At 40.8% G+C, this 19,415-nt stretch overlaps 1 protein-coding gene across 9 annotated transcripts in view; it reads right to left on the bottom strand.

The window, feature by feature from the left end:
• The window catches only part of itpr3 (inositol 1,4,5-trisphosphate receptor, type 3), a 312,431-nt gene that overhangs the window by 29,162 nt on the left and 263,854 nt on the right, over positions 1 to 19,415 (bottom strand). For all 9 annotated transcript variants that reach the window (XM_041195917.1, XM_041195916.1, XM_041195915.1 and 6 more), the window contains 8 exons: positions 18,418 to 18,590; positions 12,731 to 12,931; positions 11,191 to 11,301; positions 10,027 to 10,122; positions 7,947 to 8,048; positions 7,160 to 7,243; positions 5,303 to 5,404; positions 3,820 to 4,012 (listed from right to left, as the gene is read on the bottom strand). In XM_041195917.1, coding sequence (XP_041051851.1) covers positions 3,820 to 4,012; positions 5,303 to 5,404; positions 7,160 to 7,243; positions 7,947 to 8,048; positions 10,027 to 10,122; positions 11,191 to 11,301; positions 12,731 to 12,931; positions 18,418 to 18,590 — 1,062 coding nt within the window. The remainder of the gene's footprint in view (positions 1 to 3,819; positions 4,013 to 5,302; positions 5,405 to 7,159; positions 7,244 to 7,946; positions 8,049 to 10,026; positions 10,123 to 11,190; positions 11,302 to 12,730; positions 12,932 to 18,417; positions 18,591 to 19,415) is intronic.

Raw genomic sequence — 19,415 nt, 5'->3', positions numbered from 1 at the left:
TAGAGATGGGGAGAGTGTGTCAGGATGCCTGCCGGGCCAGATGATAAGTGTGCCTGGCCTGTGTGGGTGGTGAGTGGTCCCATGGATAGGATGAGGACATTGACGCTGTGTGTGAAAGAGTGAATGGTGATATCCCTTGAACTGGCAGTGAGTGAGGGCCCTGTGGATGTGTGATGGGTTTGTGAATGTGTTAGTTGGGAGTGATGAAAAGAGTGACTTACCCTGGCGGAACGGAGATCATTCATCCTTTTGCGGCACTTAGTGGCTGTCCTCCTCTGCAGGGCATTCGCGCTGACCACCACTACCACCACCTCCCAAGCTGGGTTGGTGACATTGCCACCCACCTTGCAGCCAGAGCGGGGGTAGAGTAAATCCCGTCAGGCCTCCACGGCATCCAGCAGTCGCTCGAGGGACTCGTCATTGAAGTGGGGGCTGCAGTCTTTTTGCTTTTGCTGGCCATGTCTCCCGGACAACAGTAGTGAGCTGGTGGGGATGAGCGCTTTGCTGGTGGTTGCTGTTTAAAGATGGCGGATGGCGTGATGCAACAGCAGGCTGATGGCAAGTGGGCGAATGAGAGCCTGCCTGCCACGGAAATGGTGTGTTTCCTGGGAATGCATAAATAATGAGACGGGCTCAGCATGAAAACCCGCCATATTCGTCGGCGGGTAGGACTCCATTTTACCCACCCGCTACCGCACTTAGTGCAATTCTGGGAAAATTCCGCCCTATATCATTTTGGTAATATGGTGACCAGATTTACGCAAAGTACTCCAAATGAGGTCTAACCAAAGTTTTATTTCAATTAATTTTCCCTCCTCTGCTTTTCAAATCTATTCCTCCAGAAATGAATCCAGTGCTTTGTTTGCTTCACTGTGGCTTTGGTATGCTGCGTTGCTACTTTAAAGATTTGTTTACCTGTATTCCCCAGATTTTTTTATGCCTCTATCCCAATTATACTCTTACTTTCCAAGGGGTAGGTGGTCGCTTTATTCCTGCTTCCAAAACGCACAATCTCAGACATCAACATTGAAATTTATTGTGCAATTTATATGCTCACTCTGCATTAACTTACAAGTAGGAGGTGGAATACTTTAGTGAGGAGACTTGTTCTCTGTTTATTGATGGTTTTACTTTCGTAAAAATATAAAGAGTAATGCACTTGTGTGCAATAGTTCAATATATTGGACAGGATTTTGCCCTTGGTGGGGGGAGCTCAGCGGGGGCGGGCAGGAAGCCAATCGCTGCCCGCGATCGGCTCTGCATCGCAATTTCAGGCGGGCGGGCCAATTAAGGCCCGCCCTGTGTGGATCGCTAGCGACAGTGCTGAACGCAGCCTGTGCAGGCAGAGGGGGGGGAGGAGGGAGAGCCGGAGCTGGCGCGCCGGAGTTGGCTGCGTGCCCGCTGAATGAAATGTCATGAGACTGCGCAATGACCTCGGGATGCAAGCCCGAAGTCATCGTGCATCACTTTACGCTCGGGCATGTTGGGCCACGCCCACACACCGAGCATAATATTCTGCCCATTGTATTTTGGAGTGATTTGAAACCCCCTGACCAAAAATCCTCTTCTGTTTTTTTTTTACTCGTAAATGAGATCTTTCACATCTGTAGAACATGATGGGAATGCAAGTCATAACAGAGCTCGAAGAAACTATCAAGATTCCATTTTAAAAGGAGTACAACATGATTAATTTTGTATTCTAGAATTAAAGGGAGGGATTTAAATGAACAATATGCAACTATATTTAGCTTGAAATATTAGAACAAGCCAAATTATTTACACTGTAACCTCTCCCGTCTGGAATTGTATTGTTCAGAAACACCAGTTGTCTGGAAATTTTTTGAGTAGAATCACCTGTTTCTGCAACATCACTGGCATCATTTTAGTACAATACTTTGAGAGTGGGAACATAGAAGGTACAATATTTGGATAAGTAAAAAAAATTATGACTGCTTTATCATGTTTTATCACTGTCTTATGTTTCAGGTAAACAGGTAAACAAGGAGCCCTAGCAAAACTGGAGTCAATGGGAATCAGGGGGAAAACTCTCTGCTGGTTAGAGTCATACCTATCGCAAAGGAAGATGGTTGTGGTTGTTGGGGGTCAGTCATCTCAGCTCCAGGACATCACTGCAGGAGCTCCTCAGGGTAATGTCCTAGGCCCAACCATTTTCAGCTGCTTCATCAATGACCTTCCTTCCATCATAAGGTCAGAAGTGGGGATGTTCGCTGATGATTTTACAATGTTCAGCACCACTCACCACTCCTCAGATATTGAGGCAGTCCATGTCGAAATGCAGCATGACCTGGACAATATCCAGGCTTGGCTGACAAGTGGCAAGTAACATTTGTGCCACACAAGTGTCAGACAATACCATCTCCAACAAGCGAGAATCCAACCATTGCCCCTTGATGTTCAATGGCATTACCATCACTGAATTCCCCACTATAAACAACCTGGGGGTTACCATTGACCAGAAACTGAACTGAACTAGCCATATAAATACTGTGGCTACCAGATCAGATCAGAGGAATAGGAATTGTGCAGAATAACTCGCCTCCTGACTCCCTAAAGCCTGTCCACCATCGACGAGGTACAAGTCAGGAATGTGATGGAATACTCCCCAATTTCCTGGATAAGTGCAGCTCCTATAACACTGAAGAAGCTGAACACTGTCCAGGACAAAGCAGTCCGCTTGATTGGCACCACATCCACAAACATTCACTACCTCCACCGATGCACAGTGGCAGCAGTGTGTACCATCTACAAGATAGACTGCAGGAATTCACCAAGGCTCCTTAGACAGTACCTTTCAAACCCATGACCACTACCATCTAGAAGGACAAGGGCAGCAGATGGATGGGAACACCACCACCTGGAAGTTCCCCTCTAAGTCACTCACCATCCTGACTTGGAAATATATCACCGTTACTTCACTGTCGCTGGGTCAAAATCCTGGAACTCCCTTCCTAACAGCACTGTGGGTGTACTTACACCACATGGACTGCAGCGGTTCAAGAAGGCAACTCATCACTGCCTTCTTAAGGCAACTAGGGATAGGCAATAAATGCTGGCCCAGCCAGCGAAGCCCACACCCCCTGAATGAATCAAAAAAAACATTTATATCTTCAGTGTCTTCTGGTTTACAAACTTGTGGTCAGGCATTTCAACGTCATTCTATAATCCAGGAAATTTCAAAATCCAGAAATGACTTGGAGATTGCATTGCAGACTGGAGAGGTTACAGCATAATAGACTCCTTAAAGTGAAATTATTCTGAAAGAATCTGTGATCAAATTATTTTCCTTAAGATCAAGACCTGTTTCAACATTGTATTTAACCTCTGTCATTTCACAAAGGCAATTTTGGTTGTATGTCATTCTCTGCTATCTTCATATCATTAACCTTTTTTGAGTTTTAATTTTCGTTGTGATTTATTATTAATATTGGTGAATGCATTGACATAAATTCCTTGACTATCTTAAAATAAATAGGCAGACAGGAACTACCATATATGCCTTAATTTTTGCATAAGAATTATCTCGTAGGACATTAAATTCATTTGTGTGAAATAGATTTTCTAAATTCTACACACCTAATTTTTAATTTGTATGCTCTGGAGTTTGGAACCTTTTACTGTTTTCCTTTTCTTCCAGAACAACTGTACAAGTACAAAGCATCATCACTCCTTTTTGCAAACACTGAATCAGTCCAATGTCTCCAGGCAGCAAATTCTCTTTCTCGTAACACAAATTTGAGACAACAATAAGTCTTTGAACTGACACTGAAAGATAAAGAAGACCTTTCAAAATTGTCTTACTTCTGAGTTTCTTTTGCCAAATCATCTCGTTGTACAAAAAATTGGTCTTTTCAAAGAAGTCGCTGACTTTGCTGCCTTGTTCATCCTGCTCTGTGGTGTTGAGCACTCTGTGCTTTGACTCAATTGTTAGATATTCACAAATACTTGGCACGGGGAATACAATCTGTTCCATGTTTCGGTCATTCCGAATAATCTAGTGACCACAACCACAATAGGAAAATGCAGTTAAACAGACTGACATCACATAGCCATAACAGCTGCATGGTCCCAAACTTTTAGTATCTTAAAAATGGATAAAAATAAGCTCCTGAAAATAAGCACAACTTTGACAACTTCTGTTTACAATTTAAACATTCAAAATGGTTAAACAGGATTCTACTTGTCCACTGGATGTGCTTTGAGTTGGTTACTTGTGGCCATCAAAAAGCCTCCATTGATCATTGATTCTAAATTGCTGAAATCATTTGCACATACAGCAGTTAAGAACACCATCACTCTTTCATGTTTTCTACCAGTCCCACTAGTTTCTGTTACATGATTTCAACCACTCGTAAGTGTCCATCATAGCTTTTCATGAGGTATTTCAAATTGCGCTAGGTAGTAAATAATAGAAATCTGGGCGTGATTACACATCAGATAATATACACATGTTAGAATGAGTTGCCAATCAAAATTGCACTTAGGGGTTCAAATGGGTTTTGGAGGTTTTGTTTTGTCAGCATTTTATATTTTTGACCAATTCCCTTCATTGAGAGCAGTAATTGACCGATTAGGGTTGATCTAAAGGAATCCTGTAAGAGATGTCCAAGAACTTCTTACTATAGATGTTTATAATCAAATGACCTATTTGACCAAGAAGGCAGCATAAATGTATGATAAAAGCTCATACTTCCAGACGTTGAATAAATCAAACCACAATTGTGCATGTTTTTAAACTTCCACTATTGCTTCGTAATTGGTTTTATCCTATTTACAACTAATTACAATTAACATCCCAGTAAGATTCATCCTGGAATAGATCATCTTAAAAAGATTAAAAGACACTATAGAATAAAAGATACTTCAGAATTCTTTTCAACAAGAATGGAATTAGAGAAATATGAGTAATTAACAAACATTTCATTATGTTGGCTTTTATTTGAATAAACTGAAGAAAGGTTTGTAATGAGTATTCATTTATTTTTGATGTTGAAATGATATGGCATTATTGAAGTCGAGCAGCTCCACACAATGCCTACCATAGCCTTGCAAATTATTCTAGTTGTCTAGTGTTCCTTCATCAACAGCAACCATGTAAGACACACAATTGTAAAACAGTGCTATAATCTGCATTTCATTTGGTTTGTACTGGTATAAAAATACTACTTTATGGACTTCATTCAGGGTCTTTTGCCAATAATAAGGTGCTTATTGATCTTGGTGGAGCAGCTTAACTGGAAATCACCAGGCCCACAGATTGAACATGCATTTGTTAAGACGCTACCTCTATTTGTGCTGTGTGGTTTGAATAGTAGGTCAAGGGGTCCTCCTCTTCGTGTTGCTCCTGATGACGTGGTTTCAGCATTTGCATGTTGTTCAGCATAAGCTGGAAAAACATAGGAAAATCCATTAAATCATCAATCTGAGCATATATTATTGTTGTTTATCTGATATCCTGAATTGGAGTCTGAGCATTTTTAGCTCTATCCTTTTTTGCACATGTTGCTTCACATATTACTTTATAATGACTTTTTGCATCAGGACTTCTATAAAAACCAGATATGTGCAGCTCACCTCATTAGATTATACATCCCACAAGCAAAATTAAATGAAAACTTTTATACAAAAAGAGCATTTTTTATGCCAAGATGCCAATGTATGACGATCAATGACACCTGATAGTTTCAGTAACATCAAAAAAATTAAATTTGCATACCATCTGTATGATATGAAAATGTCCCAAGTTGCTTACAGTACATAACCAAACCACAGGCAGAGGAAAACATTTAGAACAAAATTGGGAGCTACATTTCTATCCCTGTTATCTTCAGAAGAGTAATTCTATGTAAGTTGCAAGTTATTTTGTATATCAGAATCACATTACTGCCTCAGAATACTGTTTGGTTTTAATGGGAATTTAATTTGCTTAAATTTACTGCCACGGAAACCCAGTAATTCTGCAGGCAGGATTTACGTAATTACTATATAGCTTTTGTGAGCAAAGGCATTGATTAAATTAAATGGTTACCTAAACTACTAAGAATATACTTCCAAATTAAGGTAATGAGTGGGCTGTTTCTTAATTGAATGCCATTTCCCCAGTTTCAGCAGAATGCTTCATGGATGCTGCCACAGGTTGGTTCCAATATTAAAACTTAGCATTGTTTTATAATAATCAACAACATAATTTCTACTTCTATAGAGCAATTTACATGCAAAGAAACACTTGAGATCACTATACATGACCAAAATTTGATTGTTAGATTATAAGGGACTGATTTTTTTAAGTGTACAAATTATTCGCGCTTTTTCACTCACTTGGGGATTTTGAGGGATAGCAGGCATCATTTTACTGGTGATGTTATTGTTCAGAGGGCATGTTATGCTCTGGTATTCTTAAGGCTCTTCCAATTCCCAATGCTCATCTTTCCTTTCCATCTTCTTTGAGAACACCCCACCCAACGCCTTAAAACCTGTCTCTTCGACCATCCCAGTAGCACCTCCTTAGGCACAGCATTCATTTAATTTTAATTATGCCTCTGTCTTGGGATGTTTTTCAGTGAATGGTAAAGGCACTATAAAAATGCAAGTTGTGTTTGTGTGGTTACACTAAGATAATAAGCATTTTGCTGGGCAGTGTGTTTTTTCAACTGTTTACAAAGTTGCCATAATATTCATCTTCTAAAGAAAAATGGGAGAATGGCTGTTTTTCTCTTTTATTGAAAACCAACAAACAAAATTAAAAGTACAACTTTGAAAGTTGCAACTGCTGAGAATCCAATTTTGTTCATAGGTCATTAATTATAGAGCTAAATGGGTAATCTCTCAATTAAAACTAAAAGAGGCAATTTACCATCAAAACCCCATCTAATACAAACACACATGGGAAAACCGTCCTTGGTATGCAGTATATTCTTGGGACCTCTAATTGTAAATGGGCTACACAATCTGTCAAAACATAGCCCAACAAAATATGGCTTTAACAAAAAGGTAACCTGCATCTGATCTCAAAAAGTGCAAACTCTTAAGCTGGCCTGATTACCCCAAATTCTAATTGAACACTCTGAGAAATCTTTGGGACATATACTTAGTCAACAATTTTATGTAATGATTCTTGTTCATTAAATTTTCATTGGCTCACCATTGAAATACCTTCATCCACTTCCTCTTGTACCCGTTTGACTGGCTTCAGTAGCTGCTGGAGCTGTTTGTTGTGACGGGACAACTGGAATAGACAGTAAAAGTTTAGAGAATCTTTGATCTCACCGGTGTCACTATTTATGATGAGATAATGGCACTGCCCCACTGCATATGCCATCAACGTCAACAGCGAAAAGAGTTTGAAAAAGCCAGCAGTGTAAACAATGTATGTGCTGGAAAAGTCCTATGTTCATCAGATATAAACCTGGTGTTGGAAACACTTTCATCATTTAGAGATTCTGCTGCCTGTATTCAGTAACAATGTGGACATGCTCAATTTTATCTGGAATGTTTTTTTTCTTCCTCATCCTCCACCTCACTTTATTCTTTTGGGGTCCATATTTTTGCAGCTACACACTTCAGGGAAAGACTACTGCAAACGCTTGAATGATGAGCCTATCAGTTCAATTCAAATTTTTGTGCTGATTCTGGGTATTTCACAGTCTTCATTTGAATAGCCTAATATTCCACCAAAAACAGCTGGTGATCCATGATCTATCTCCTCCCACTAATCCTTGTAGCACACCCCAATACAGCTGTTAGCATCCTTATATAGAATTACATTGGGTATAAGGTACAGAAACAGGCCATTCAGCCCAACAAATGCTAGTATTTATTTTCCACTTGACATCATATTGTCTCTTCACTACTTTCTGTACTTCAAGATACATAAAGAAAAAAGAATATGAAACAGTAATTTTCAGAGAACCAAATTGTAACAACATTACCTGTAAGGCTAAAATATAAATGTTGTGTCCCACATCTCTTGGGGAAACTTCTGAATTGTCACATTCTTCATCTTGGTGGTAAGCCTTAATTATAACGTTAACCTTAAAGGGCATAATTCAAGAGGTGGGAATAATTAAATACTTGCAGTCACATCAGCATATGTCACCATGTGCCACTTTTATTTCTTTCATATATTCCTTTGTCATAACAGTGAAACATCAGGGGGCACATTATGGGGCCTGTAAGAGCGGGAAATGTGGCGGGTGGGGTGACTTAATTAGGCGGGAGCTGAATTTCCCGTTTCCCAACAGTGAGTTAGGATGCAGAGATTAAGTCGGTGGCATGGTAGTGGCGTGTCAGGCCTCATGCCACCCCATGGCGGGTTCCTACATGTAATACATTTGTATGCCATGCATACTTTGATGGAGGGAGAGGTGGTTAGGTGGGGGGGTGGTGGAGAAGGGAGGTGCGGGGGTATTAGGGCCACGATCTGCTGAACTGAAAAAAATAGAGATTTCTGAGGTAGTGGAGTTTGGCAGCAGGGCTATGGCCATGATGCAGAGCCTCCCTCTTTGTCCAGGAGGCTCTTTCATTGCCTGCCCGTATGTGCTGCATTGTCAGCTGACGGTAGGTGTCGCCATGTAAAGCTTTCCCCGCCATGTGGTCTCATGTGTCCTCCCGTGCTTCATTCAGCTCTTATAAATTTTAATTAGAATCACATGGGAGCTGGCTCCTGACGTGAAAACGGAGGTGCCGCCCACTTCCCATTCTACTGCTGGGAATAGAGCGCCACTGAGAAAATGCCGTCCATCAATTTATAACATATGCCAAAGGTTTTAACAGTGAAGAGTGCATTCTTTCTGAGAGCTATCAACTGCTAGTGTACCCCTACAAAGATACCTTTAATTCAAATTATTAGACTAGAGATAAATGCAGAAAATGCTGGAAAAACTCAGCAGGCCTGGCAGCATCTGTGGGGAAAGAAATGGACTTAACGTTTTGAGCCTGAGCTCTGAAGAAGAGTCTTATGGACTCGAAACGTTAACTCTGTTTCTCTCTCCACAGATGCTGCCAGGCCTGCTGAGTTTTGCCAGCATTTTCTGCTCTTATTTCAAATTTCCAGCATCTGCAGTAATTTTCTTTTTATATTAGAGTACAGAGCTTGTCATGCTGTTTGACTCGAAATGTATTCCAAAAGCAATTCCTTTTACAAGGCTAATTTAGTACAGCTGAAAAACACAAGTTTTCTGAATTCTTTCATCAGGCATAAAGAATTTTTAAAAATCCACCTTTTTATAATTTACAAGGTGCTTTGCATGCAAAAATGTTGATACATTGATATTCTTGCCTCTGAGACAGAATGTCACTGCTTAAGTATTTAATCTAGTCTGCCACAATCGTGCAGTACTGATTGACTATTGCATCTTTTGGATGTGACATTAAACTGCACCCTATCTGCCTATTCAAGTGAATCTTAAAGATCTTAAGGCACTATATAACATCTAATTTGCTGTTAGCGGGGTACTGTTACATGCAATATTGGCTGTCGTATTCACGACAGTGGCTATATTTATACTTAATTGGGTGTTCAGTGTTTGGATTGTTCTGAGGACGTGAAAGACTTCATAAATACAAGTTCCTTCTTTTCTTCAATACCACTGTAGTTTGCATGACATAAGTTTTGTAATTCTCTATTTTCCTTTGCAAATGTTACATTGTAAGGACAGTTCTTCAGCTAGACAATATCAAAAAAGTGCAGATGTTAGAAACTGAAATGAAATAGAAAATATAGTAAATACTCAGTTAGTCAAGCAACATCTGTGACGATCGATAACTTTTCATCAAACATCAAGGTTCTGATGAAGCAAAAGATCATCGGTCTGAAATGTTAGCCCTATCTTCCTCTCTCCGCAGATTTTGCCTGACCTGCTGACTGTATCCAGTTTATTCTGTTTTTATTTCATATGTTTAGCTAACCCATTTCAACAGCTCAGTAGTGAACCCTCACAAAGCGATATGCTTGAGTTCAAGATTTATAACCATAAATACATTTTTTCAACAACAATTTAACACTCTCACCAGTTCCTGGGGCCTCATATTGAAGAGGATTCTCTCTGCATTCTCACTGTCATGCCTACTCTCCATGAGTCCAAGTAAAAGCTTTGAAGCATTGTCCTATTAGTAAAAGCATTAAATATATTAGCTGAGTATTTAATGTAACTAACTGGCACTCTCTGAAAGAAAAGATAAACATGCTTGAATGAAAACTTTCCCAGGATTTAATCTCACAAATCTGCTATTCATTTAGAAAGTATAATCCCATGGATTTTATGATGTATATTCATTTTTCTATTTTTTTTCATGTGAATTTTCCTGCTTTACACACACGAGTGCATCATAAGAAAGACAACCTTTTAAAGGGTGAGAAGCTAGGTAGTTTTTTGTGTCAGCAGTGATGCAGTTGGTAGCACTCTCACCTCCGAGCCAGATGGTTGTGGATTCAAGTTCCAGTCCAAGATTGAGTACAAAAATCAATCATGACACTTCAGTGCAGTATGATGGAGTGCTGCATGTTGCAGATGCTGCCTTTCAGGTGAGATGTTAACCTGAGGCCCCATCGGTTCTCTCACATATGGACATGAAAGGTCCACTATTTCAAAGAACAGCAGGGGAGTTAGCCCCTGTGTCAGGTCAATATTTATCCCTCAATCAACATCACTAAAAAAAAGTTATATGGCCATTATCACTTATTGGGAATTGCTGTGCACAAATTGGCTGCTTTGAGATGGTCATGAAAGGTGCAATATAAATATAACTCTTTTCTATCATTCAACCTCACGTGCATGACTGATTGTTTCTATGCAAGAGTCATTTGGCATAGATTCTACCTTGGTAGGCATTGTGCCCATTTGTCAGAAGGGATATATACCAAGCATAATGTTATACCATCACCCAATGTCAAAATTATTCCTGATGAGTTTAAATATAATTTGAAACAGTCGTTGAAAGTCCACAACCTCTCAAATAAAAAATAAATCTCTGTTCTGAAATGGAATGGGTATGAATAAATAAATGTCTGTCCTTGTTAATGTTCATATCTGAATTCTGCACTTGTGTCACTACCTTGTTGTTCAATTTCTAATTAGCCCAATACCTTTTGTATTGCATCTACAATACCATGGATTACGTGGAACATATTGGGTCAAATTTACTATCAATGTTTTGGACCAGACCTCTCCTTACCTTTAGCAGTAGTACTAGGTCCATCCTGTACTTGCAGAGTGGGCTGATATCATTCAGGATCAGTGCAGTGATAATATCAATGCCATTACACTCATGAGATACAATGCAAGTCTAGACAATGAAAAATCAAAAAGGCTGCTGAAATACCTCGCAGGTGTAAGTAGAAAACACATTCAGAATTACTTATCTTATTAAAGCTGTGCTTTGCATCTACTGATATAAGCAAATGAATACAGTTCATATTTTTCAAGACCTTAATGCACATAAATCAAGCAAGAAGCACTCACGGGCTAGCATGATGCTTCCTTTCGTCAGTCATTCCTACTATGAAATCACTAAGGATTGCAGCATTGATTGATAATGACTCAGTACCTGAGCAATTTCCTATTTTACAAAGATTAGATTTAAACAACTGGTTAACAGGCTGCCCATCAATTACATTCTGATGAAAGGTCAGTAACCTGAATTACTAACTGGCCAGGATTTAATTGGCCTTCAGGGGTCTCACCCCATCGGTCGGAATCTAGCCAGGAAGCTCCATCAGTTTCATGCAGGGTGCCCAATGGAGCTAAGTGTCCTTTAAGTGGCCACTGTCAAGTCTACCCCAAGATTCAGAAGCCTGATAGAAGCCAGCCAATCAGAGGCCAGCAGCTGCACATTGCTGTCAGCACCACCTGGAGCAGTGGTGGCTGCAGGTACTGCAGGCCCAGGGTTGCTGAGGGGCCCCAGACCAAAGATGAGTGAGGGCAGGATGGGAATTGTGGGGTGGGAGTCACAGGAGAGGAGAGGGCAGGGGGATTGGAGGCAAAGGCGTTGGGTGGTTTTCAGTGCCTGCCCCCCCCCAACCCCACCTCTCGATTGGGTACAGAGTGTCTGATAATGAGAGACTCTGAGCCACCACTGAATTGCAGTGAACTCAGGGATATTGGGTGTCCAATGGCTCATTAATGAGCCTAATTGACATCCCAGTGTGGTGGCCCCTATCGCCCTCCGAGTTAATCGGGGAGGATTTTGCCACTGCTGGAAGGTGGACATAGGACCTCTGCTGTGATTAAGTGGGCCCAGCCATCATGGTTTGTGCTGCAACGGACTGGATTAAATTCCGCCCACTGTCCCTCTCTCTCCACAGATGCTGCCTGATCTACTGAACGTTTCCAGCATTTTCTGTTTTCATATGTTGATTTTTTTTTTAACAGTTGTTATGATTAACGTCCTTGAAGCAGCTTTTACACCAGCGAAAAGTCCTTATTATAGTTGAACCAATCTCTCCCCTGAATTTCTTGGCTGTATAAAAATGTATTTAAAAAACCTTGTACCAATCTGCTGACCTAATACTCAGGATCAATCCTTACCTACTGTAACTTCCTGCTAGTAAAACCAACTGAGAAAGTGAAACAGCAAAGTTGGCACAAGTACATTTTTGTTTTGCAGTTTTAGACCTTATCCTTTTCTCTGATCGTACTAATGTGCCAAATGGAAGCCGCCATCCATGATTGTTACATACATGACATAGTTCAGAAATAATGGGGTTAATATGTACCTGGTTTTCAGTACATGGTCCCTGGCAGTATTCTGTTAGTGTTTCCAGTGTCTGAATAATAAGTAACACGTTATGTTCATTGATGTACAGTCCCAACAGCCCCAGGCCTCCAGTGGTGCTTCCACACATAATATCCAAGAACTGCAGAGTCTCACAGACTAAGTTGTAATTTGTCTTGTTGTTTTGACAGCGAAGGAAATTCTGTGGAGGAAAAATACACAATCAATCAAGAAATGAAGAGTGCCACCAATCAAATCTTGCAGAATGGAATCAAATGCAAAGTTTAAATGTTGACAATGATTTTATTTGTAATTCCTAGAGCCACAAGTTTAGTACCCAGAGAATCGTTTTTAACACTCATGCATCTGCTTAAGTGGCAAAACCAGTAACCAAGAAGGCAAAGGTTTTGGCTAATGATAGTGCACTATTAAAAATTAGTACTTTATTTGATATCACTACAGTTATTAGAGATATTAATATATCATTCACTGGTATGTGGGCCCTGAATTGTGGAATGTAAATAATGGGCTGTAACCTCCAACAAGTGTCAGAATGTGCTGGCCCACAGGAATTAGAAGAAATAAATACCTACTTACCTGGTCTTGAAAGTTATGTTGACACTTCCATTTGACAGGCTTGCTTGGGGCCTGCATCAAAAGACTCCTCGAAGGCCCCAGACAAGTCTAGCTCCGGTGGATTCAAGGAGGCCATGCCCCCTTTTTCACAGCACTTGCTGCCATAAGGCAGGTAAGTTTAGAGGGCCAGGGAAATAAACAGACCAAAGTGAAAATAAGTGCCTGAGGAAAATGGGTAGGATTTGGGGGGGGGGGGGTGGTTGGGATGTCTGGGGGCAGTCTGGGGTGACATTGGAGGGGTTGATCGGAGGTCCAGGGCATTGGGGGTGGTTGGGTCGGAGGTCCAGGGGGTGGTGTTGATTGGTTCAGAAGCCCGGGAGAGTGGTCTTGGTGTTCAGGCGGGGAGGAAGGGTGGTTCTGGGTGTTCGGGTGGAGGAGGGTCTGGGCATTTGGGCGGGGGCTGTCGGAGTTTGGGGGGGGTGTGGGGGCTGTCAGAATTCAGGGGAGTGGGGACTGTTGGAGTCCAGGGGAGTGGGGGGGGGGGAGGTGTCGGAGTATTTTGAGGGGTGGGGAGTGTCAGAGGTAAGGGGGGTGGGGGTGGGGGTGTCAGAGGATGGGGGATGTCGGAAGTCATGGTTGAGGGATACGAGTGTTGGGGGTGTTCGGAGGGTGGGGTGGGGGGGGGGGGGTGGGATGGGTTGTAGGGGGAGTCACATGGGTTCAGTCTGGGCCTTTACAATAGTTACTATTAGTAGAAGTTGGAAGAGGTTTTAATTCTTTTAACTTTTTCTGAGTAACTATTGGTGTAACCCCTGTGGAACCATCAGAAGTTTGCGATATAAATCTTGGATGGCTCCTAGCACAGCGAAATTGTCCAGAGAAAGTATGCACTTCCGGCCAATTGCCATGCAAACCTTTACCTGGGAACTTCCCAAAGGGATTCCCCAGCGCATCTTTGGGGTACCCCCCAAATCTGACGCTGGGGAGCACGGAAGTTATGGGCCAATAAAATGCTGTGTGTATTAACATCATAAATGTGTTCATGCAGCAGCACATAGCAAAATATTATGGACATGTAGCGATGATTTTTCATCCACTGATTACAGAGGAAGGAAAATTGTGGACAGTGAGCCTCCAATTTTCTGATATGTATAGAGGCTGTGTGCAAAGTCCCACCTGTGATGGAGAGGGTCATAAAATTACCCTTATAGGTTTAAGGTGGGGAATAATAGATTCCTACAGGAAGATGAGCTGGTAGAGACAAATGGCTTCGTAAGATCTGTACTTTAGTACCGTGATTGGCTTGAATTTGAAAACTATGGGCAGAAATCTTTGCTCAGCGAGCAACAGTCTACTGAAATCCCTGAGGATTTTTAGGACCTATTAGACTAGTTATATTATACTGATATGTGACATTGCCTGATCGCTTACTCCAGAACTGAAAATAATGCAACAACCTCCTTAATATAATCATTTTATTAATCATGAAAGTGTATGAATGTTATGAATACAGCACTGAAAACCTGTAATAATCTTTTCTAAACTGATTAGGATCCATTCATATTTTGGTAATTCATTATTTATCTTTTTACATTAATTGAGTGACTAAAATCTAAAAAAAAATTAAAAACTCAAATGAATTGAATAAATATAAATGATGGGATGAAACCCTGAGGAGGAAATAGATGCACAAAACAGTAATTTGAAACTCAGACCCAAATTTTCTCAATGCTTGAAGGGCTCCACATCTTAGCCACAATGGCACTGGTGCCCCAATTCTACAAGTCCTGTACCTGAACCCAGCACCCACTTTTTTTGCCAGGGGCAATGGGGGTGGGTTGCAGTACCCCTGTGATTCATGGAGGAAACTGCATACGTAAAAGTGCAGCTGCCTTCAAACAGATGTAATTTTCATTATTGGGATGTCCAAAACATGACTCATGGACTTTAGACATTTGAGGAAAATGTCTTAAAGCTGCCAGAGTTATTTGGAGAGGTAAGGTACACTTTTGGAGAGGTAAGGTACCCTATTGTAGAGGTAAGGTACTCCTTTGGGAGAGGTCAGGTTCCCCTTTGGGATGTCAAGAGTAGACATGAATCTAAGTAAAAAGTGGATAAGCACAGTAGAACTATCAAGCTGTCAAGTCATTTGAATCCCCAAGCCATTTAATTCTTTGAAAAAAGACAACCTGCTGTGACTTGACTAACAATTTTACTAGCTGTCTGTTGACATAAACCTGAGGGTTATCATTATAGGATTAGTGCCACTTGGCTGCTTCCATAACCTATCATTATCACAGTAGGGGTGGCCTGTAAGTTCACAGATTGACTGATGGCTCCAAATGCTTATAAAGACACTAGCTGCCTTTGATGTGGGGCTATGAATACAGATGTTTGTTTTCAAGGGAATAAGTGCTTGAAGGAAGTATTTGTTTTCATAGTGATTACATACTTGAAGGAAATGTTTTTTCTAAGAGATTAAATACTTGAAGAAGTTTACACGTACTGAATTGTTTTTTGCAAATTAGGGACTTTAAAAAATAGATGTCTGCAATATACACTTAGAACTTTATCTTATTTAATCTCACCATGGCTCCTGAGATTGCCCCATGGTGGACTCTGGGTGAGTTGGCATGGAGTGTGTAAGGGCAAAGGGTGGTGGGTGAGGTCATAGGTTGCTATGAATTGGTACTAAGTTGGCATAGGATCTATAAAGGGCTACGGGAGTAAGGGGTAATGGGTTGGCATGAGTTGACACTCAGGGGCTATAAAGAGCCATGGGGGTGTAGGTGGGGTTTATGAGTTGGCATGGATGAGGCATGGGAGTATGTGGGAAGGTGAGGGAATATGAGAGGTGAGGGCTTGAGAGCTGTTTCTTTGGTTGTATTGCTTCATTCACAACTGGTATGGAATCCCAGAGCACCCAGAACCTTTTAACCTGACACCGATAGCCCCTGTGGCTGCCTCTTCATTGTTCCTATGGATGGAGGGCCTGACTCCAGTTAACACCTGTCTCCCAGAACTAAAATCAGACCACTCGGGGCACTTTCTAGTGAGTCATGTTTGTGGAGTCTGCAATTTTCCTGACCCTGCACTCTCTTGACTTGGGACCAAAGATTCAGTCCTCACTGTAGGCCTACAGTCAGGAAGGATTTTGTTCTGTACGATGAGGTGAATGGAAGTGGCTACATTCAAATGGTCAGACTTGAAGACCTTAATCCATGTTCATGCTTAGTGTTTTACTGCTGTTAGAAGCTGATAATGGTAGAATCTGGAGCTGCAACACTACTGTTTGGCAACAGCCTATACATTATTGTTACTGATATTCATATGAACTGGGACAGGCCATTGAGCCCCTCAAGCCTGCTCCACCATTCAATTAGATCACAGCTGATCTGTATCTTATATCCATCTGGTTCTGTGACTCAAGAAACTGTCATGAGAATTTAATAATTTTCATAATATTTTTCTGGTTTATTGTAAAGTAGATTTATGGAGGGTTGTGTTGTTCTGTCTCTGTGTGTGATTTAATTACATTTTGTTGCCAAGCAGATTACAAGTTGAAGTTATCAAAAGAAATAAGGTGTAGAAGTGTATTTAATATGCTAATGAGTAAACATGGTTGGGGTCTTAGCATGCAAGGAGTAAAGGGAATTTGCATTTTTAGATTGATGAAGGGGAACTTGAATTTCAAATAGGTTAATGAGAATAGTAGCAACATGAAAAGATTATATTATGAGAAAGGTAAAAGTTCCAAAGTCATATGGAAGCAATGGAATTTACATATTAAAGAAGGAGAAACATGTATAAAGGAGAATGAGGCTATGTGTCAGGGGAAGGCATTGTAAGGCCTAACAAATGTGAGAAGCCGCCAGTGTTTGTGCAAATGCCTGTTGTCTACAGAAACTGAAGCTGGAGAAAGACATTTTGAATTCCACTATCCAGGGCATTATTTTAATTTTCTGGATCTGCTTAAAATCTAAAAATCTATTTTTGGACCGTTGTCTTAAAGGGTGTGTAACTGGGAAACAGGTTAACTAGGGATTTTAGGAGTTATTATTGTAGTAATTTGTAGACCTATGTAGGTGCTTGAAATCTTTTCTTTTGTTAATAAGTATTTCAATTTTAGTTTTTAAAAGAAATTCTTGGTGGACTTATTACTTCTGAATTCAGTGCATGCATCTCAAAATAAATACAAATTGCAAAACCGTTGTGATAGTGGGATCAATTTTCCCCCATGGATTTGATCTGCCTGGCACACAGCATCTGCCACGTAATAACAAAACCCTTGCTTAATAAAAATCTAGCAATCACGGTTTTGACATTTTAATTGGCCAACTCTCAACTGCTTTCTAGGGATAGTTCCAGATTTCCACTGTCCTTTGTGTGAAGAAGGCTGTTGTGTGACTTTTACCTGGTTGCTTTGGGGAGTCAGAGGTGAGTTACTCGCCTCAGAATTTCCATTCTCTGACCTGCTCTTGTTGCCACAGTATTTATATAGCTGGCCCAGTTCAGTTTCTAGTCAATGGTAAACCTCCAGGATATTTATAGTGGGGGGATTCAGCAATGGTAATGCCATTGAATGTCAGGGGGAGGTGGTTAGATCCTCACTTGTTAGAGATGGTTACTGCCTGGCACTTGTGTGGTGTGAATGTTACTTGCCACTTTTCAAATTAAGCCTGAATGTTGTCCAGGTCTTGCTGCATATAGACACGGATTACTTAACTCTAATTTTAAGAACATGCCCCATTGTTCGAGACTTCTTTAGTCTTTGCAATCCAGCCTCATAAATTAATCCGAAAGCCCAGGTATGATTTTGGTAAAACAAACCTGCACTAACTCCAAGGCCACTTTTATTTGGACATTCTTCTATCTGGCATTTTAATGAAGGTATTGATCCATTTAAATGAGCAGATTAATGCTTCTGTTAAAATAGTGGACCAAATAATAATTGTTTGTCTACTCATATTACTGACAGAAGTTTTTAGTTTTGTAACTTGTCCATGGGCTCTTTGAATCTTTTGCAGATCCAGACCCAACATTCCATGACATTAAAATCAGTGGCAATTTTCGCATCATTGAGGGAACTTGTAGAATAAAATGTGATCTAACCTGGAGGTTACTGTTATGGTTTTCACACAGGAGCTGTAGAAACCGTAGGATGGGTCGCATTATTGCCACCGCTGGGCTGATTTCAGCTTCCTTTTGTCCATGTTCAGCATCTCCTGATATGGTCATCTGTGACCTGTTGTGAGCAGTTGCCAAAAAATGGTGGACATCTTTTCCTAAGGGGAAAACAAGCGATGGTTGAAACTTAGCAGAAACAAAATCATTGTAGTTGTGCAAAATTACTATCAAACACATTAAATATCGGTATGAAATTACTTCATCCGCTACAAGAACAGATGTTAATGGCTTCATTAAAAAAAGACAGGGGAGTTTTTTAAGAAGGTGTTAATTTGTTTGTTGCTAATATTGCACAGTATGATTCCAACCCATTGAAGACTTCATGATGCAATTCCATATAACAGCCTGTGTTTTCCTTGATTATGATAACTTAAATCAAAATATCCTTGACTACTGCAGATAAAAAAAATTATCATTGTGGAAAATGTAGCCATTCCTCAGAAGACAGTTGTCTGTTTTTTTACTGAATTTATGCATCAGCTGCAATCTTTTGGCACACACATCCCTGTCGACCCTGCAAAGTCATCTTTACAAATATCTGGGTGATTCTGCTAAAAATTGGGAGAACTGTCCCACAGAACAATCAAACAACAGCCTGACATTGTCACACTCACCGATCATATCTTACAGTCTATGTCCCAGCCACCACTGTCATCATCCCTGGGTATGTCCTGTCTCACTGGCAGGAGAAGCACAATGGTATACAGTTGGGATGGAGTTGTCCAGGAAGTCCTTAACATTGATTTCAGACCCATGAAATTTCATGACATCAAGCCAAACATTGGCAAGGAAATCTGTTGGTTACCACTTATTGCCCTCCCTCAATTCTCCTTTATGTTGAACACTTGGAATAAGCACTGAGGGTGGCAAGAGCACAGAGTGCACTCTGGGTGGGGGATTTCAATGTCCATCACCAAGAGTGG

This window comes from Carcharodon carcharias, chromosome 9 (assembly GCF_017639515.1).
Source record: "Carcharodon carcharias isolate sCarCar2 chromosome 9, sCarCar2.pri, whole genome shotgun sequence".
In the NCBI taxonomy this organism is placed as follows: Eukaryota; Metazoa; Chordata; class Chondrichthyes; order Lamniformes; family Lamnidae; genus Carcharodon; species Carcharodon carcharias.
This window is presented reverse-complemented; position numbering and strand designations above follow the sequence as displayed.